This window comes from Canis lupus, chromosome 9, assembly GCF_011100685.1.
Source record: "Canis lupus familiaris isolate Mischka breed German Shepherd chromosome 9, alternate assembly UU_Cfam_GSD_1.0, whole genome shotgun sequence".
Lineage (NCBI taxonomy): Eukaryota > Metazoa > Chordata > Mammalia > Carnivora > Canidae > Canis > Canis lupus.
Genome location: NC_049230.1, coordinates 6,218,686 through 6,239,945, shown reverse-complemented (window position 1 = coordinate 6,239,945; position 21,260 = coordinate 6,218,686). Strand labels below are relative to the sequence as shown.

Here is a 21,260-nt window from a genome sequence, read left to right as displayed (position 1 = left end):
TGTCTCCGTGAAGGTACTTCGTCTGGCTGGTTATTTTCTTAGTATCCTTACAGCAGTTTTCCTTTCCCTGCCACTTTTCCTTATGTTCTCTTCCTCTCCTTCCACCAGCACAGGGTCCCTAGTCCCCAGAGTACTAGCTTTCTCAGCATCGAATCCCTCCATGGCATTGTTTGCAGAGTAGATTTCTCTCGTATTTGTTGTGTATGACTTACCAGGAGAGTCCCCATCATACTTAGGTGCATATTTTGTTACTGCTGTTATTTCCTTTTCACATCGCTGGCCCTGAATGAGAAGCACTGCCAGGTGCTTACTCTGCTAACAGACTTTGTGCTGTGCTTTGTAGTTTTGACTCTCTCACCTCTAGTGACAGGCCTGAGATTGTGATTTCCATGAGGGCAGCGCCCAGCTCTGCTTACCTCTGAGGTAGGTGAGGGAAGGGCCCGGGAAGCACAGACTACTGGCCATGACTTGGTGCTATAACCCTGAGTGGGGTTGGTTCTGGAATAGCTGGCAGATAGGAGAGCTGGCTTAGATCACTCTGAACCTTCATTTCACCAATGAGGAGGAAATGGAAGCAGAGGCTCCCCCACCCCCACCCCCGGGCCCAGATGGTTAGTGGCAGGCCAGGTTAGGATGCAGGCTTCCTTCCATCCATCCTTGCAGCCAAGCTCGGTGGCAGGCATCCTGAGTGGTGCTGGCTGATGTATCAGCTCTGAGGTAAGGCCTGCCCTGTCGAGTGGCTCTCTTGCTCTGGGGGCTGAAAGCCACAGCAGTCCCTCACCATGGCGGGCTGGTGTTCTTGACTGTTGACATTCTGGGATAACTGCACCCTTTGAGAAGAATCTGATTACAGTGCTTGTGAGTAGCACAGGGCTTTTTTAATACTTTTTTTTTTTAATTTTTATTTATTTATGATAGTCTCACAGAGAGAGAGAGAGGCAGAGACACAGCCAGAGGGAGAAGCAGGCCCCATGCACCGGGAGCCCGACGTGGGATTCGATCCCGGGTCTCCAGGATCGCGCCCTGGGCCAAAGGCAGGCGCCAAACCGCTGCGCCAAGCAGGGATCCCGCACAGGGCTTTTTGAGTCTGTACCTTCCTCTTTCTCGGTCTTTTCTTCTGTGGATTGCCCATTTAGAACTATTGTAGAACTGTTTTACTTACCCTTTGGTTATAGCCCTGACTGCTTTTTCTCCCGTCAGGGTCAAGAGCTCTGGCTTGAGAGCTGTTATGATAAAAGCTGCCTTTCCGGATGCCTACCATATATGCCCACTGTGTGCCCACTGCTCGCTGGCACATGCCCACCTTGTATCAGCACCACCTCCAGGGTCTCTGAATGTGTCACCAGCTACAAGGCCAGCAGTACTAAGCTGTCTTCACATATGGGGAAACAATTCACAACTCCTCTGTGAGGAACTTACGGATTCTCCCTGGATCCAAATTCTGTGCCCAGGGGGTCCAGCTGGCAGAGCCAAGGCTCAGACTCCAGAATGTTGTCTTTCCTTGTTCTTTGTTTCCACCACACCTTGCCATTTCCACACTGCCCTTGAGGTGGTTCTGGTGGGAAGTCATCCTTGCCACTACTGGTTGTGCTTACAGTCCGGGTGACACTTAGAAACTACCACTGGGAGACAGCACTGGTTACGTCAGAGCTGCCCTTGTTTGGGGTGGGGGACAAGAATGCAAGAATTATGGAGAACCAGAAATAGAGCCAGGATCTCACTAAATACCCAAATGAGTGAAAGAATTTGGGGTTCTTGCTCCAAATAAGAACTCTGACAACCTTTGGCATTAATTTGGGAGTATTTGCCCAAAGTACTATGGGTTGAGTCTCAGGCATTCTGTATGCAGCCTGTATACACCTGCACCATCCTAGAGGCAGTATGGAAGTATAACGGAACCAGGAGAAAATTTTCTGCCTCTATGACAATTGGTTGAGTCCTAGTATGTCACAGAATACTTGGCAGTTTTGTTACTCAACAGGGTCCAAGTAGGTGGCCTCCCAGAATTCACCTGAAGTTGTTTTTGTGTTCTATTTCCTGCAATACATGTAGTTGCCACCAGATGGTGGTGTTGCTCAGAGAAAGGCTGGGAGATCAATCTTCAGTGGTCTCTGGCAAACAGTACTTAATACAGTTGAAAATAAGCACGCCCCATGATCTAACAGTTACATTCATAGGGTTCGGGCACATGCCATCCAGACATAAGTGCAAAAATGTTAGTATCAGCATTATCTGTGATAGTCCCAAACTTGAAACAGTCAGTAAGAATGGATACTGACATTGTGGGATGTTCATACTACTTATTTAGCAAGGTAAAGGAACAGTCTGTAGCTACATGCAGTAATCTTCCTAACAGTAACCTTAAGCAAATCATGCTAGATACATAATATGTACCGTGTAGCTCCATTTCCATAAAGTTAAAAAATAGGTAGAAGTGAATTATAGTATTAGTGTAGTAGGGATGTATATGTAGTAAAAAAAATTTTTTTTAAGATTTTATTTATTTATTTGAGAGAGAGCAGGTGAATGGGGGGAGAAGCAGAGGGAGAAGGTTAAACAAATCAGGAAGGTGTTCACCCCTGAAAGGGAAAGAGAATTGGATCAGGAAAGGACACACAGAGGCTTTTGGATTGCTGATGGTATTTTACTTCTTGACCTTGGTACTGCTCACCTGGGTATTTGCATTCTATTCGTATGTGTCAGCCCTCTTCTCTACCTGTGGGTTGCAGGTATGGGCCTTGTGCCAACCTCTGGGGCTATAAACAAGTGCATGGTTAGTCCATATTTACTGTGTGCTTAATCACGTTAATTATCTCTCCTCATTTTACTGATGGAGAATCTGAGTTGCTTGCTCTAGTCCCCTAGGTCTTTAGTGGCAGTACTAGGATTCTAACTAGATCTGCCCACCATAGAGCCCTTGCTTTATCCTCTATGCTCTGGATTTCCCTATGCCTCCTTCTCTCACTGATGAGTTAGGCTTCTGGGCTTAGACATCTTTCTGCTTAAAAAGCAATTCCTCAGGAAGCACAAGGCTGGCTCAGTTGATAAAGCATCTGACTCTTTATCTTGGGGTCATGAGTTCAAGCTCCATGTTGGGTGTAGACATCACTTAAATAAATAAAACTTAAAAAAAAAAAAAAAAAAAGAATTCCTTGGGGCACCTGACTGGCTCAGTCGGTAGAACATGTAACTCTTGATCTCCGGGTAATGAGCTCAAGCCCCAATTGGATAGAGAGTTTTTCTTTTTCTTTTTCTTTTAATATTTTATATATTTATTTATGAGAGACACAGAGAGAGAGAGACATAGGCAGAGGGAGAAGCAGGCTTCATGCAGGGAGCCTGATGTAGGACTCAATCCCAGGACTCCAGGATCATGCCCTGAGCCAAAGGCAGATGCTCAACTGCTGAGCCACCCAAGCGTCCTAAGAGGTTACTTTAAAATAAAAGAAAAAGAAAAGGAATTCCTCAGCTATCCATCTGTGGCAGGATTCCCCTTATAGAAAGGAGGTGATGTCAGTATTCTTACCCCACTGCTCCCTTCCGCTCTAGCTGGAGCAGGGCAGCCTCTGCCACTCCTTTCAGACTTGCAGAGACCAATTCTCCTTCCTCTGAGTTCTGGGCAGGAGGAAGGTTGTGTGTGTAATTTATGTAATTTTTTTTTTTTTAATTTTTATTTATTTATGATAGTCACAGAGAGACAGAGAGAGAGAGGCAGAGACACAGGCAGAGGGAGAAGCAGGCTCCATGCACCGGGAACCCGATGTGGGATTCGATCCCGGGTCTCCGGGATCGCGCCCTGGGCCAAAGGCAGGCGCCAAACCGCTGCGCCACCCAGGGATCCCTGTAATTTATGTAAATACATGATTGGTTCATAAGCTGCAGAATTCAGAAGGGTATGTAGCAAACAGTAACTCCCTCTGTAGCCTTTTCTGGAAGTAACCATTGTTACTAGTTTCTTTTATATCCTCCCAGAGTTATTTTCAGTATTTACAAATAAATATGTTTATATTCACCTATATACCTTTTTGCAGGTTCTGCATGTGTGGTAGTAGATAGATATTCTGCTTTTTATTTTTATTTTTTAACGTAGCATCATGCCTTGGTGCGCAGAGAGTTGCTTCATTCTTTGTAAATGCCGTGTGCCATTCCCTGGCACCGAGGGACCGAGGGACCAGTGTTTAGCTCCCTGCCTTAGGGGTGGACATTTACATTGCTTCCAGTCTGTTCTCACAAGCAGTACTGCAGTGGATAACCTTATTTGTCGGCCATTTCTCCCCTGTAGGGGTATACCGGTTAGCATAAATTTCCAGTAGTGAAATCTAGGTCAGAAGAATGAAAAGCCATGTTTTCTCTTCTTTTGATTTAATTTGATGTTTGTTATGATGGGAAACATTCATGAGTTTATTTTTTATTTATTTATTCAGGAGAGACACAAAGAGAGAGAGAGGCAGAGACACAGGCAGAGGGAGAAGCAGGCTCCATGCAGGGAGCCCCACGTGGGACTTGATCCCAGGTCTCCAGGATCACACCCGGGACTGAAGGCAGCACTAAACCGCTGAGCCACCTGGGCTGCCCAACATTCATGAGTTTAAATCAGAACTGTATATAAGGTGTTTTGAGAGAAGTCTCACTTCCATTCCTATTTCCTTTCACCCTGTTTCTCTTTTTTACACATAGTGGTTACTTCATATACTGTTCAATCCCTCAACATTTATTTATTTATTATTTATTTATTCATTCATTCATTCATTCATTCAGTTTGTTTGACAGAGAGAGCACAAGCAGGGGGAGCTGCAGGCAGAGGGAGAGAGAGGAGCAGACTCTCCGCTGAGCAGGGAGCCTGACCACATGGGGTTAGGGCTGGATCCTCCGACCATGAGATCATGACCTGAGTTGGAGGCAGACACTTAACTCACTGAGCCCCCAGGTGCCTCTATCTGTCAACGTTTAAATTTCAGAAAGAACCATTTTCAAGATGCTAAAGTAAAACCCAAGAACAGATAGTCCCAAATGAAGATTTTTACCTGGGATGGGCCGCAGCCAGCCCATCACCCTGGAGTGGCTGAGTCATCAAATGGAGTATAAAGTCTTGGGCTGCTCTCTTCTGCTCTCTCCTCAGGCTTGCCTGGCCCCTAGCCGCTGGCTAAGTACTTATGGCTGTGACCTCTTTTAATCCCCAGAACAATCCTTAGACCCTCCTATCTCAGCAGTGGTGCCCTACTCACTGTGTGCCCTGAGGTCACCTACCTGACCTCTGAGTCTCCAGCTTTCTTTTCCTTGGTTGTACTTGGGGTTTTCTCTTTTGCCTCCCTTGGGGATTTCTGTGGTTCCCTGTTCCTGGAAGGGCCCTGCTTTTGCCTCTTGTTCTCCTTCTGTCTTGTCTGGTCCACCCAAAACATGTTCATCAGCCAGTCAGAACTTGCTCTCCTTTCTGTTTGGTAACTGTGGTTTAAGATGCCGCATGATCAGCACACAGTGAAGTGCACATATCTTGTGTCAGTTTGACGTTTGTTTTTTTTCCTTGACCTTTTTCTTTTTTTTCCTCTTTGTAAGTTTTCATTTAAATTCCAGTTAGTAGGGGATCCCTGGGTGGCTCAGCAGTTTAGTGCCTGCCTTTAGCCCAGGGCATGATCCTGGGGTCCCGTGATCAAGTCCCACATTGGGCTTCTTGCATGGAGCCTGCTTCTTCCTCTGCCTGTGTCTCTGCCTCTCTCTTTTTGTGTCTCTCATGAATAAATACATTAATAAAATAAATACATAAATTCCAGTTAGCATACAAGGTAATATTAGTGTCAAGTGTAGGATATAGTGATTCAACACTTCCATACAACACCTAGTGCAGGGATCCCTGGGTGGCGCTGCCGTTTGGCGCCTGCCTTTGGCCCATGGCGCCATCCTGGAGACCCGGGATCGAATCCCACGTCGGGCTCCCGGTGCATGGAGCCTTCTTCTCCCTCTGCCTGTGTCTCTGCCTCTCTCTCTCTTTCCGTGTGACTATCATAAATAAATAAAAATTAAAAACAAAAAAAACACCTAGTGCAGTTTGATGGACTTAATTCATTAAGGTATCTGTACATCTAAAATCAAGTTACACAATGTTTCCATCTCCCCCAGAAAAGTCCCTCATACCATCTCCCAGGTAGTGTTTTCCACCCCCAGGTTACCACTGTTCTAATCCAGGGGATTTACCTGTGTTGTTGTTTTTGTTGTTTTAAGATTTTATTTTGGTGAATGGAGCATGGAACCTGCTTAAGATTCTCTCTGCCTTTCTGCCCCCGTCCCCCTGCATGCTCTTGCTTGCTTGCTCTCAAAAAAAAAGTTTTTTTAAAGTAATCTCCACCCCAATGTGGGGCTTGAACTCATGACACACTGAGATCAAGATTTGCTTGCTCTACCAACTCGGCCAACCAGGTGCTCCTGTTTTGCCTGGTCTTGCGCTTCATCTAAGTAGAGTTACTCAGGATGTACTCCTGTGTCTGGTTTCCTTCACTTAGTGTATTTGAGATTCGTCCAGATTGTTAGTGTCATCAGCTCACCTTTTTTTTTTTTTTTTTTAATTATATTTATTCATAGAGACACAGAGAGAGAGAGAGGCAGAGGGAGAAGCAGGCTCCATGCAGGGAACCCAATGTGGGACTCGATCCCGGGTCTCATACCTCGGGCTGCAGGCGGCGCTAAACCGCTGCGCCACCGGGGCTGCCCCATCAGCTCACCTTTGTAGGAATATGCCACAATTTGTTCATCCGGCTCACCTGTGGATGGAGATTTGTTTCTAGTTTAGAGCCTTTTGTACACAGATTTTTTTTTTTTATCAGATTTTTTTTTAAAAAAGATTTTATTTATCCATTCATAGAGACACAGAGAAAGGCAGAGACACAGGCAGAGGGAGAAGCAGGCTCCATGCAGGGAGCCTGATGCAGGACTGGATCCCAGGTCTCAATCCCGGGTCTCCTGGATCACACCCCAGGCTGCAGGCGGCGCTAAACCGCTGCGCCACCGGGGCTGCCCTTTGTACACAAGAAAATCTGTGTACTTAGGTACTCCTTTCTCTCAGATTCAGGTAGAAGTGGAATTGCTGAGTCATAGGGTGGGCATATGTTTAACTTGAGTAGAAGCTGCCACATACTTTTACAATCCTGATGGCCTGTGAGACTCCTGGCCACCAGCACAAGCATTCCAGCAGCCCCACCTCCCACCAGCCCTTAGTATTGACAATCTGTTTTGTCTAAGCCATTACACTCAGCGTGTGGAGGCATCTGATCGTGGTTTGAATTTTCATTTCTTTTTTTTTTTTTTTTTTTTTTGTTCTTTTTTTTATTTTTTTTTTAATTTTTTTTTTCATATTTGTTTTTTTTTTTTTATTGGTGTTCAATTTACTAACATACAGAATAATACCCAGTGCCCGTCACCCATTCACTCCCACCCCCCGCCCTCCTCCCCTTCTACCACCCCTAGTTCGTTTCCCAGAGTTAGCAGTCTTTACGTTCTGTCTCCCTTTCTGATATTTCCCACACATTTCTTCTCCCTTCCCTTATATTCCCTTTCACTATTATTTATATTCCCCAAATGAATGAGAACATATAATGTTTGTCCTTCTCCGACTGACTTACTTCACTCAGCATAATACCCTCCAGTTCCATCCACGTTGAAGCAAATGGTGGGTATTTGTCATTTCTAATAGCTGAGTAATATTCCATTGTATACATAAACCACATCTTCTTTATCCATTCATCTTTCGTTGGACACCGAGGCTCCTTCCACAGTTTGGCTATAGTGGCCATTGCTGCTAGAAACATCGGGGTGCAGGTGTCCCGGCGTTTCATTGCATTTGTATCTTTGGGGTAAATCCCCAACAGTGCAATTGCTGGGTCGTAGGGCAGGTATATTTTTAACTGTTTGAGGAACCTCCACACAGTTTTCCAGAGTGGCTGCACCAGTTCACATTCCCACCAACAGTGTAAGAGGGTTCCCTTTTCTCCGCATCCTCTCCAACATTTGTGGTTTCCTGCCTTGTTAATTTTCCCCATTCTCACTGGTGTGAGGTGGTATCTCATTGTAGTTTTGATTTGTATTTCCCTGATGGCAAGTGATGCAGAGCATTTTCTCATATGCATGTTGGCCATGTCTATGTCTTCCTCTGTGAGATTTCTGTTCATGTCTTTTGCCCATTTCATGATTGGATTGTTTGTTTCTTTGGTGTTGAGTTTAATAAGTTCTTTATAGATCTTGGAAACTAGCCCTTTATCTGATATGTCATTTGCAAATATCTTCTCCCATTCTGTAGGTTGTCTTTGAGTTTTGTTGACTGTATCCTTTGCTGTGCAAAAGCTTCTTATCTTGATGAAGTCCCAATAGTTCATTTTTGCTTTTGTTTCTTTTGCCTTTGTGGATGTATCTTGCAAGAAGTTACTATGGCCGAGTTCAAAAAGGGTGTTGCCTGTGTTCTTCTCTAGGATTTTGATGGAATCTTGTCTCACATTTAGATCTTTCATCCATTTTGAGTTTATCTTTGTGTATGGTGAAAGAGAGTGGTCTAGTTTCATTCTTCTGCATGTGGATGTCTGAATTTTCATTTCTCTGAGAAACTGTGACGAGCACACTCATAGACTGGTCCTATTGTGCAGAGTTTATTCAAGTCTCGGCTCATTTTTTACACTGTGTTCATCTTTTTAAAATTTTTTTAAATTTAATTTATTTTTTTATTAAAGATTTTATTTATTTATTCATGAGAGACAGAGACATAGGCAGAGGGAGAAGCAGGCTCCATGCAGGGAGCCCGACGTGGGACTTGATCCTGGGACTCCAGGATCACGTCCTGAGCAGAAGGCAGATGCTCAGCTGCTGAGCCACCGAGGCATCCCCATCTTTTTTTTTTTTTTTTTTTTTTTTTATTTACGATAGTCACACACAGAGAGAGAGAGAGAGGCAGAGACACAGGCAGAGAGAGAAGCAGGCTCCATGCACCGAGAGCCCGACGTGGGACCCGATCCCGGGTCTCCAGGATCGCGCCCTGAGCCAAAGGCAGGCGCCAAACCGCTGCGCCACCCAGGGATCCCATCCCCATCTTTTTTTAAAAGATTTTATTTGTATGACAGAGAGAAAGCACAAGCAGGGAGTGGCAAAAGGAGAGGGAGAAGCAGGCTCCACACTGAGCAGGGAGCCAGACGTGGGGCTCGAACCCAACACCCTAAGATCATGACCTGATCCGTAGGCAAACACTTAACTGAGCCCCCAGCCACCACCAGCCCCCTCCTGTGCCCTGTGTTCATCTTTTCTTGATAGACAGTAATAACTATTCTCTATATATTCTGGGAAGAATCTTCTTTCAGATATAGTCTATTAATATTTTGTCCTTTTGCCTTTTTACTTTTTTATTTTTATTTATTTTTTTAAAAGATTTTATTCATTTATTCATGAGAGACAGAGAAAGAGAGAGAGAGGCAGAGAGAGAAGCACGCTCCACACAGGGAGCCTGACTTGGGACTCTATCTCGGGTCTCCAGGATCAGGCCCTGACCGAAGGTGGCACTAAACCGCTGAGCCACCCAGGCTGCCCCCTTTTTTACTTTTTTACTTTTTTTAAATGGTGTCATTTGTTGAATTTTACTTTCCTTATTTATTTCTCTTCTCTTCTCTTTTCCTTTTCCTTTTCCTTTTCCTTTTCCCTTTCCCTTTCCTTTTCCCTTTCCTTTTCCTTTTCCTTTTCCTTTCCATTCCTTTCTTTTTTCACTTATTTGGGGGCAGCCTGGCTGGCTCAGCTGTTTAGCGCCATCAGCCCAGGGTGTGATCTTGGAGTCCCGGGATCAAGTCCCACATCGGGCTCCCTGCATGGAGCCTGATTCTCCCTCTGCCTGTGTCTCTGCCTCTCTCTCTCTCTCTCTGTCTCTCATGAATAAATAAATATAGTCTTTTTAAAAAAAATTCACTTATTTATTCATGAGAGACACAGGGTGAGAGAGAGAGAGAGGCAGAGACATAGGCAGAGGGAGAAGCAGGCTCCCCACAGGGAACCCGATGTGGGACTCGATCCTGGATCCCAGGATCACACCCTGAGCTGCAGGTAGATGCCACCCAGGCATCCCTCCAAATGAAATCTAGATATATTTTATTTTATTTTATTATGAGTTTTTTTAAAGAAACATTTTATTTATTTATTCGTGGGAGACACAGAGAGAGAGAGGTAGAGACACAGGCAGAGGGAGAAGCAGGCTCCATGCAGAGAGCCTGATGTGGGACTCGATCCCAGGTCTCCAGGATCAGGCCCTGGGCTGAAGGCGGAGCTAAACCGCTGAGCCAACCGGGCTGCCCAAAATCTAGATTAAAAAAAAAAAATCCTTTTCTGAGGCACCTAGGTGTCCCGATTAAGTGACCAGCTCTTTTTTTTTTTTTTTTTTTTTTTTTTTTTTTTTTAAGTGACCAGCTCTTGATTTTGGCTCAGGTCATGATCTTGGGGTCTTGGGATGGAGCCCCACATCTGCCTCTGTGCTCAGCAGGGTCCCCTTGAGGTTCTCTCTTCCTCTTCCTCTATCTCCTCCTGCTCAGGCATATGCATGCCTGCTCTCTCTCTCTTTCTCTCTCTCTCTCTCTCTCAAGTAAATAAATAATTTTTTTTAAAAAAAAAGCTTTTTCGGGCAGCCCAGGTGCTCAGTGGTTTGGCACCGCCTTCAGCCCGGGGCGTGATCCTGGAGACCTGGGATCGAGTCCCACATCAGGCTCCCTGCATGGAGCCTGCTTCTCCCTTTGCCTGTGTCTCTGCCTCTCTCTCTGTGTGTCTCTCATGAATAAATAAATAAAATATTTTAAAATAAAAAAAATTTAAAAAGCTTTTTCCTGCTTATAAAAATAATATTTTCTACCCTGTTTCCTCCCCACAGAAAACAAAAAACAAACAGAACATTTTCATGGAGGAAATCTTAAAAAATAAAGGAAATAAAAATGACTCCTAATCCTGCTGCACAGAGATAAGCATTGTTGGCTTTTTTGCTGGGATTCCAGTTTGTCTTTTGTTTTGTTTTTAGATTTTATTTATTTATTTGAGAGACAGAGAAGGAGCAGGGGGAGGGGCAGAGGGAGAAGTAGACTCCCCACTGAGCAGAGATCCCGATGTGGGGCTCCATCCCAGGACCCTGCAATCATGACTTGAACCCAAGGCAGACGCTTTCCTGCCTGAGCCCCCCTAGTGCCCTCCAGCCTGTCTTTTGTTAATGTGACTGTCCATTTATTGAGTATCTGCTATATGCCAGGCTGAGGTGGCCAAATGAGACAAGACAAATTCCCCCTTTCGTGGGAGTTGTAGCTTAGTGGGGGTAACCTTCAGTAAACATGACAAGTAACTTAGTCATGACGGGGAGTCACAAAGGAAGTGACGGGAGGGCTCTGGGGACAGGGGCTGTGAGGGTGGTCTAGGAAGGCTCCCAGAAGAGGTGACATCTTGCTGTACTTGTTCATTGCAGTTTTATCATATATACAATGTAATAATGTTTTTCCCTCCTTAACCTCATGTCACAAGCATTTTCCTATGTTAAATACTCTTTGAAAACATGATTTTTGGGCAGCCTGGGTGGCTCAGTGGTTTAGCACCGCCTTCAGCTCAGGGCGTGATCCTGGAGGCCTGGGATCGAGTCCTACGTCAAGCTCCCTGCATGGAGCCTGCTTCTCCCTCTGCCTGTGACTCTGCCTCTCTCTCTTTCTGTGTTTCTCATGAATAAATAAATAAAATCTTTAAAAGGAAAAAAGAAAACATTTTTTTAAGAATTGTAGAATTTTGGGGATCCCTGGGTGGTGAAGTGGTTTGGCGCCTGCCTTTGGCCCAGGGCGCGATCCTGGAGACCCGGAATCAAGTCCCACGTCAGGCTCCCGGTGCATGGAGCCTGCTTCTCCCTCTGCCTGTGTCTCTGTCTCTCTCTGTGACTATCATAAATAAATAAAAATTAAAAAAAAAAATAATTGTAGGATTTTCCCATCATATTGACATACTGAACTGGATCCACCCAGCTTGCTCTTGCTGGCCATTACTTAGGAAGCTTCCAGGCTTCGTGTTCCTCTTTTCCTACAGGCCTCCTTCATTCTTCAGGGCAGGTTTACAGAGGTGGACTCAGGAGGGAGAGCTCAAAGCACCTGTGGCCTTGGCTTCTTATGGGGCCCCTGGCTCTATTCAGACTCCTTGTCCTCTGAACCCCTCACTTTTCAGGCACTCACTCTTCTTTTCTGCTCTGATGATTGCTGCTAGCAAGGCAGAGGGGCTTCAAGAATGCCCTGTGGTTGGGTCCCAGGCAATGGCAAGCTTTGGGAGGCGCAGGATCCATCTTTGGAGACTTCTCCCTTACATGGGCAGCAGGTGGGGCCAGCCATCCTGAGGCCTCCTTCCACCTTCACCCTCCAGCACATGCCATCTGATTATCCCCTAGCCTGGGTGGCAGTGGCCCCACCCAGGCATATCTCTGTGTGATGTTGACTCACTAGCCAAGGGTGACTCAGATTTCATCTTATCATACTTTACAGCAGAGATAAATCCCACCTCCTACCCCCAGTCAGTCTACAATTTGGGTAGGAGGCTGTTTCACCACTGGTGGTTCAGAAGAGATAGTGTAGGTATGTCTGGGAAGCCAGAGGCCTGCCAGAGCATTGCCACTTGTCCCATCAAAGTGGCATAGGATGTCCCATCTTCTGGGACTTCAGGCAATATACTCAACAACCTCAGCTTCCACCAAAATAGGGGTGATGTTAACACTTCACGGGGTTCAGTTGCATTCCCTACATGTGTCCACAACTGTGTGGACACTCACAGTTGCAGGTCCCTGGAATACAGAGGCAAACCAGAGAGCAGAGCCTCTTATGTTGTCTAGTGACAGAGACAGACAGCAACTAAGGAATGTAGTCAACACGATGACCCCAGGACATGCTGAGGGCTCCACTGGGGTGAATGTGTGCTGAGGTATCATCAGCAGGTCAGGCAGGCCTCTGGGTGTCCCACAGGGAGGGACCTCCATCAGAGTTACTTGTCTCCCTCGCCTCATGACTCCAGGAGTGCCTCTCAGCTCCTTCCTTGCCTCAGAGGTGCTCTTGAGCCACACCTCAGATCCCAGAAATGCAGAAGTTCATGGTAGGTGATATCTCGGTGAGCCAACTGTCCAGACCCCAGCCCTCTGCAGGTTTCCCCCTTTCCCCAGCTGGTCTACAACCCTTCCAGGAAGTATTCATGGAATGTCTTCTGCATCAGGCACCAAGGAGCTGGTGGGAATAAGACGGCCATGGTCCTGATCTTAAGGGACATACCTTCTAGTGGGGCTTGGCAGTTAGCAAGAAAAGAAACCTGCCAAGGTAGCTTCTCAGGGTTCCAAGTATATGAAGAAAATGGCATGTGGGGCTGAGGGGAGTGCCCAGGATGTAGAGAGTGGTGAGTGGGGTATTCCAGGGAGCCTTCCTGGTGAGGGAGCTGAGAAGTGTTGGGTACCAGCAAAAGGGAGGCAGCATGTGAAAATCTGGGGCCAGAAGGTCCCAAGGATGACCTGAGGCTCTGTGTGACAGGGAGAGAAGGACCAGACCAGATGGCACAGGGCCGTGAAGACCTCAAAGTGGGATTTTGATTTTATTCTGAATGCAGGGAGGGGTCCCTACAGGCTGAATGGATAAAACTTTTAAAGACCTTTCCCTATAGCAGGACTCAAAACTGTCCCAGGTACTATGAGGGAGGGGATAGCAATGTCAAACCTGGGTAGACTCCTGTGTCTGAAAGAGGTGTGTCCCTGCCAGCCCCTAGCCCTCCCCTGTCCTCTCCTGTTCTAGCCTCTTAATAAATAAATTTACTGCATCCATAGCCTGGCACACTGCACAGCCACTAAATGATGCCATGGTTGTAGATATATTGGCATGGAAGGATTCACAGTACATTGTTGAATGAGAAAAGCTGGCTTACAAAACAGGAAACTCACATTTTTATTAAATGTTTGTATGTATTCACATATTTTGAAGTTGAGAAATGAAAAGCAAATGTTGGATGGTAGGATTAAGATGGGTTATAATTCAGCTATTTTTAACAACTTTATTGCGATAATTGATATATAAGCTGTACATCTCTAAAGGACACAATTTGATAAGTTTTGACATACACACACACACACACCTGTGAAATCATCACCTAACCTGTTTTTTAATTCTGTAAAGTGATATAGATTTTATTTTGGGTTTTTTTGCTGAAAGAAAGAAAGAAAGAAAGAAAGAAAGAAAGAAAGAAAGAAAGAAAGAAAGAAAAGAAAGAAAAAGAAAGAGAGAGAGAGAGAGAGAGAGAGAAAGAAAGAAAGAAAGAAAGAAAGAAAGAAAGAAAGAAAGAAAGAAAGAAAGTCAGTCTATCCACCATTGAACTGGCTGAACCAAGGGGCAAAGGAATTGGTATCCACTTCCTGAAGGTGAGGCTGTGGCCTTCAGGAGCCTTGAAAGGAAGGGATGGATACCAGAATGGACTTTATTTTTGTTTTAAAGATTTTATTTATTTACTTGACAGAGAGTGCACACACAAGCAGGGGGATCAGCAGGCAGAGGCAGAGGGAGAAGCATGGAGTCCAATGTGGGGCTTGATCCCAGAACCCTGGGATCATGACCTGAGCCAAAGGCAGATGCTTAACCAACTGAGCTACCCAGACACCCCCAGAATGGACTTTGGATCCCTTGTCCCTGGGACAAAGTGGGTAGAGATAAGCTGGGAGGGGAGGTGTGCGGTTGTGCAGGCCTGAGGCATCTAGTCTCCCCTTGTTTGTCCCCAGGAGGCCTCTGCAACCTGTGCCCAGACAGGGCCAACAAGGAGCACATCCTGCAGACAGGGGGCATCCCACTCATCATCAACTGCCTGTCCAGCCCCAATGAGGAGACTGTGTTATCCGCTGTCACCACGATCATGTACCTGAGCTCGCCAGGCTCTGGCTCCCACCCTGAGCTGACTGCCATGCCTGTCGTCCAGTGCATGCTGCGCTTCTCTCTCTCGGCCAACACAAGGCTCCGGAACCTGGCCCAGATCTTCCTGGAAGACTTCTGTTCCCCAAGCCAAGTGGCAGAAGCCCGCACCTGGCGGGCTCACTCTGCCTTGGGTATCCCACTGCCAAGGACTGAGGCCCCACAGCAGCCTTGATCCAGGGGGACCTCATAGTCATGACCCCCTGACTGCTTACAGAGGAGACCACAATCCTAGTGGAGGCTCAGGGAGCAGGAGCAGCCTGGCTCCCACTGAGCACGTTCTCTCCAAATGGTGCCCTTTTGACTATTTTATTTTTTTAAGATTTTATTTATTCATGAAAGACAGAGAGAGGGGCAGAGACACAGGCAGAGGGAGAAGCAGGCTCCATTCAGGGAGCCCGTCGTGGGACTCGATCCCAGGTCTCCAGGATCAGGCCCTGGGCTAAAGGCGGCGCTAAACCACTGTGCCACCGGGGCTACTCCTCTTTTGGCTATTTTAAAGGTGAGTTTTCTCAGCACGGCAGATATTTACACTGTGGTGAGAGGCACTGATGAAAGAAGAAGCCAGACTTGGAGATGTGCAGGAGAGCAAAGGCAATGCCATTTCCATAGGCTGGCACTCTCATCCAGCTGGAGGTCAAGGTCCTGCCTCCCGCCCCTCAGCTCCATCCTGGTGCCCCACTGCCAGGCTCTCAACTTCATGTGAGAAGCACCTGGGACCCTAGATTCAGAGGCTTGCAGAAAGGCCTTCTCCTGAGGAGCTGGGCCTGGGATCAGAATTGCTTGTGCTTGAGGAAACAGGAATTCTCCTATAATAGGAATATCTGAAGTAATCTTGAAGAATAGAAATGAGATGCCAGCTCAGGGCTCTGGGAAGGTGCCATGGCCACTCCAGGGCTGTGCAGGCTGGGCACTGGGTATGGTTGACACCAGCCTAGAGAACTCTGGCCTGGGATCAAAGTGTTTATCCACAGAGGCCTGTCAGGCACCATGGGTTTCAAAGATAAAGATGTGGTCCTTACTCTTGTGTTTTGTTTTTAAGTGAGAGTGGGAGGAGGAGCAGAGGGAGAGGGACAATCAGACTCCACACCCAGGGCAGAGCCTGACATGGGGCCCTATCCTATGACCCTGAGAAAACAACCTGAGCCAAAACCAAGAGTCAGATGCCCGACAAACTGAGCTACCCTGGTGCCCCTACTCTTTAGTGATGCAGCCCATTGATTGTGAAGGTAGACCTCAGGCATTTAAGACCACCACCATGAGGGTGAGGTCACATATGTATGCTTCGCTTACCACCCCATGGCCCCAGCCTGAAAGTCCTGGTCCCCCTCCTCTGCCATCAGGATTGGGTTAGTGAGGGGGAGTCCCTGCCCCTGGAAAGGAGTCTCAGACTCAGAAGGGCTTCAGGAACGCCAGTGGTGCTCAAGGGAGACAGAGGACCAGATACCAACAGAAGCATGTGGTTTGGAGTCCACAGTGTACATTGGTCAGCACAGGGGAATGGTGTGGGGCCCCCATTGAAAGTTGGGGTTCAGGAGCAGTGGGAGCTTCCTGGCCTCCCTTCTGCACTGCCTCAAGGTTGACCTCTACCATGGCCACGGAATGGTGTCCAGGTGGTTGTGGACATGGGCAGGTTCTGGAGCCACTAAGGACGGGAGGAGAAAGCCTCCTATCAGCCTGTATTCAGCTACTCCCCCAGGGCTCTTGTCCCTTTACTCTCCCCCCCAAATAAAGGGCCTTTGAAGAGTGGTGAGCCAAAGTGTTTTATTAAAAAGGTTCTTGGGTGATTTTTCCACCGTTTCCTTGCCAGCCATCCTGTTCTGTTCCAGGTGGCTGGCTTGTGAGCATAGAGGTTACCGTGTCTCCCTGCTCTGTGGTGCTGGGGGCCACCACCAGGACACTTCCCTGTCATTCAGCTCTACTGGGGTTCCCTCTGGCCCGCCTTCCCTTCCTTCAGCAACTCTCCACTATTTCGGCCCCCCGCTTGCTGTCTATGATCTCCCTCCAGTTGTCACTCCAGGAGAGCAGCCGTCTCCTCGTTGGGGGTAGGGCTAGGTGCTGGTTGTGGCAGCAGGTGAACAAGATGTGCTCCCATCTTGGGGTCTCCTCTTGGCCTGGGATAGGACATGGGACAGAGGCGGTGAGATGCAGTCTGTAATCTGGTTATTTTTACTCCCTCTCCCTAATCCCAGCAGGCCAGATGCCTGGAAGGTTGCCAGGAAAACAGGTCTAACCTCGAATGGTGTCCTTGTCATCAATGAGCAGGTCCCCCAAGACCATCGTCTTGTCCCTTGTCAGGATAATGCGCTCCACAAACTGGGGGCCCAGGTGATTCTCCACCCAGCGGTACTGTGGGGAGGATACAGGTCTATCAGTGGGGCCAGTGGGTAAACAGGTGGGAGTGGGATCTCCAGCCCTTGAGAGATGCTGCTCTCCTCACCCTGCCTCCCCCCCCCCCCCACCAACTTCCTGTGTTTCAATTCTGGTTTATTTTAAACATCAGAACATAGGAAGCTGTTGGCTCTGAAGTGCTGGGGTAACGGCACCTTCTCACCCACACAGTGTTCATACTTCATCAGGGGGCTGGTGCAGATGAAGACCTCGGTGCTGCGTGGAAGGGGCACAGGTTAGGATTAGGGTGGTACCTCCCTCATTCCACCTCCCCTCCCTCTCTGCCCTTCCTCACTCCTGCATGTTGTTCATCTCCTGCAGGGCTTCCAAGGCTCCAGGGATAGGCTCCAAGTCTAGGAAAAAGCCTGGGGCTTCATACACACTGGCCACTTTGTCCTGAAAGATAGCATGTTCTTATCTCAGCTTCTGCCTCCAGCAGATCTAGCCTCGGGAGGACCCTCAAAATAAGATTCCTGAGGGACTCTGGTCCCCAGATCAGAGCTATAGGGAGAGGATTTTGTTTATGGGACAGCATTTTTCCAGACTTTCTTGTCCAGGGTGAAAAATGGATTCTGAAGTGAGGGTTTTGTTAAATAGGACGGGGGTGTCTCTGGAAATGGAGCAGAGGCGGTGTTGCCTAAGGGGAGGGCTCCCCTTCCTAGGCGCCCTGTGGGGTTGGTGTGGGGTCGGGGCTTCCTGCTTCCAGGGACACTGTGGGGTCGGGGCTCCGGCTCCTGAAGACATTGTGTAGTCAGGGCACCTGGCTCCCAGGCCTCTCTGGGGGTCGGGGCGCCTGGTTCTCAGGGACGGTGTGGGGTCGGGGCTCCCGCTCCCGGGGTCACTGTGGGTCCGGCTCCCGGGGACCCTGGGGTCGGGGCTCCCGCCATCCCCGCCCGCTCCCGCCATCCCCGCCCGCTCCCGCCGTCTCCCTCCCTTCTACCGCCAGGTCGGGTCGCAGGGCTCGGTACTGCTCGCGGGCGAGGAAGCCGCGGCGCTCTTCCAGGGCCACATGCGGCTCCCCGGGGAAGCGGCGGCGGAAGCCCCGCAGGAGGCCCGCCTCGAAGTCGGCCAGCACGCCGTCCATGTCCACCAGCACCCGCACGGGCCGCGCGCGCCGCGCCCTCGCCGCCGCCATCGCCGGGGCCCGCGCCGGGGAGGCTGGGGGAGGGGGGGAGCGGGGCGGGGCGGGGCGGGGCGGGCGGGCGCCCCGGGGCTCATTTGCATGCGGCGCCCGGGCCCGGGCCGGCGGGAGCGCGCGGCCTCCAGGCGCCGTCCTCGGGGGCGCGCCCGCTCGCCCCGCACGGGCCGGGAGGGGACGGGACCTCCCGCGCCGACCCCGGGCTCCCGACCTCGAGGCCCGGGGTCCCCGCCCACCTTCGCCTGTGGGGCGGGGCGGGGCGCGGGAACACGCGGGCGGGACCCGGGCCCTAATGCCGGCGGCGCCGGTGACTTCGAAGGGAAAGGCTGCAGCCCCCTGGCCGGCGGGGCAAACCGGCCACGCAGCGTCGGGAGCGCCCGCTCTGAACGTCCCGTTCCACCGGAGGGGCCCCATTTCCACCGAGCGCGGGTGGTCGAGGAGGCCCTTTCTGGGGAACGGCCCTGGGCTCGGGGGTGGGCGGTTCCAGCCGCGTCCAGGGACGTGCCGCGCTGCGGAGGCTGTGGATGCTCCTTGGTAGATTTTACGCGGTCCTGACCCACCAACTATACACTCAGACTTAAGCGACCCGGCTTCCTGTAGCTCCGCATCCGAGCACCCAGCACCTCCGAACCCATGTTAACTGAAGCATTACAAAGAGAACAGTGTCCTGTTCTAAAGGGATCAGGTTAGGGCATCCGGGTGGCTCGGGTGGCTCGGCGGGTTAGCGCCGCCTTCAGCCCAGGGCCAGATCCTGGAGACCCGGGATCGAGTCCCACGTCGGGCTCCCTGCATGCGGCCTGCTTCTCCCTCTCTCTCTCATAAATAAATAAAATCTTTAATCTGAAAAATAAAGTGATCAAATTAAAAAGCCTTTAAGAGGTATAGTCGGCATTGGCACTACTGAGTCCTCCACTATTTCCCCAACTTCCCACCCACATCACACAACCAGTGTGGAGTCCAAACTGTCAACGAAATACACTGTTCTGCCGTCATCATCCTAAGATCATACAGCTCCACTTACCAGACCCTAAGCTAAGTGGAAAATATAACACTCTTAGCAAACGTGTTTACATAGTATTTCCTAAAATCTGTTCTGGCTGCCAGAACTGTCCCTTCCCTCACTTGAATTTTGATTAGGCTCTTATCTTCAAAAAATTAAAAAGAAAAAAAACAAAACAAAAACATTGACCTTACTTACAAGTTGTGACAGAAATCAGGACATATATCTCTTTTCCAGGATCCCCATTAGAAGAGTACCTCCTAAGAGTCCTAATAGAAACCGGAACTCAGGCTAGTATTTGTAGGGCTAACCTGTTTTGGTGAAATTGGACAGATCCTGTAACAAAGCTGTTGCTCTCCATTTTGCAAATGCTTTGCATCATGAGGAAGAAAGACATTACATCCCCAGAACCTATAAACACCCTATTCTTCCCAAAGAAATATCCAGATTTCAAATGAGCCGCTGGTTATGATCATCTCAAAGGTCTCACTTTTTAAGATGGGGAAATTGGTCCCTAAATGACTAAGCCAAAAGAACAGTTTAGTAGCATAGCTAGACCCTAAAAGCCAAGTCTTAATGCCCAATTTGTACATTTAATACATCATGTTAATCTAGAACTTTCTGCCTAGAACCCAAAGAGCTTCTGTCTCCTCAGATCCTCATCTTCCTTCCATTGGAGTCCTGTTGTAACCTCTCACCATTGAGAGGCCCCTTGCAAGGTGAGAGGACTTAAAATCCTATGTCTTACTACCCAGCACAAAGGGTAGGTGGTGAACCTAAAAGATATTGGCTAATAATTATTTTATCATTTATCCCATATAACTCGTGTATTTTTACTACCACGGATATCATTTTGAACTCCTGCTGTGCCTTTAAACCTGTTTTCTTTAAAGAATGTTCTTTATTGAGAGAAGCCCAACTTCTCTGGGACTTCATTAGTCTGTTTCAACTCTAATGACTCATCAATCCTTGCACAACAGGATTGATAGTAACAAAGAAAAACAGTAACTCAACAGGTAGAACATTGAAACAGTCTCAAAAAGATGACACAAGACACCATGTTTCAAAATTTGTACATTGTTTACTTTAAGCAACAGTCCAGGATTGTGAAGTACAACACACATTTTAAAGATGAGACTTCAGTTCATGGTCAAGCACCAGCATCATGCACACAGCTTCAAGTTATCTAAGAAGAGCACTGCCCCCTGGGGGTCTGTTCATGACGGAGACCCACTTCTGTGTGGTCACCGCCCTTGCTTGCTTACCACTTGGAAGTTGTCAGTTTGAGCATAAGTCGAAGCCTTCCTCTGAGTGACAGCGGCAGGCTTAGCTCAGCGGCTAGTTGAGTTAGTATCTGGCTTATTTTTTAAGGTTCAAAAATTAAAAAGGCAGGTTTTTTTTGCTTTGCAGGCAGCAAGGCATGAGGCGCAGGCCTCTATTGTTCTGTATGGCACAGGAAGATGCTTTTAGCAAAGGGTACTCACTAATAGGTTTTGGCATAAAGACAACCCTGTGTTTGGGGGCCTGAAGATGCCTGCGGACTGTTTACTGGTCTGTCCAAACAAGGCTTGGTAAGCCCAAGTAAAGCTGACAAAGAAAGGGTTTTAAAAACCTCAGTACAAAAGATCCTCTAACACATTTGGAACCAAATTGTTCTTAAAAACACTGTACTAAGTGTCACAAAACTTTCCCTCCAATCTACTACTAGAAAACACTCATGCCATGGCCTACAGACCCAGAGGAATCAGGACAGATAGAGAAACCTGTTCTTAAAAAAAAAAAAAAA

General features: G+C 48.2%; 1 protein-coding gene across 1 annotated transcript; it reads right to left on the bottom strand.

Moving 5' to 3' along the window:
* Window positions 1-16,689: 16,689 nt before the first annotated feature.
* NT5C (5', 3'-nucleotidase, cytosolic) lies at window positions 16,690-18,479 on the bottom strand. Its single transcript, XM_038546635.1, has 5 exons — window positions 18,277-18,479; window positions 17,632-17,732; window positions 17,492-17,552; window positions 17,180-17,294; window positions 16,690-17,059 (listed from the first exon to the last, which is right to left on the bottom strand). The coding sequence occupies exons 1-5, from the start codon at window positions 18,469-18,471 to the stop codon at window positions 16,899-16,901; spliced, it is 633 nt and encodes a 210-aa protein (XP_038402563.1). The 5' UTR covers window positions 18,472-18,479; the 3' UTR covers window positions 16,690-16,898.
* Between the last annotated feature and the right edge of the window lie 2,781 nt (window positions 18,480-21,260).

Coding starts and splice junctions, on each gene's coding strand:
- NT5C (XM_038546635.1), bottom strand. CDS start 18,471: ATGGCGGCGGCGAGGGCGCGGCGCGCGCGGCCCGTGCGGGTGCTGGTG. Junction 17,733..18,276: donor CCCTGCGACCCGACCTGGCG/GTAGAAGGGAGG, acceptor GCTATCTTTCAG/GACAAAGTGGCCAGTGTGTA. Junction 17,295..17,491: donor AACACTGTGTGGGTGAGAAG/GTGCCGTTACCC, acceptor TCCTCCCCACAG/TACCGCTGGGTGGAGAATCA.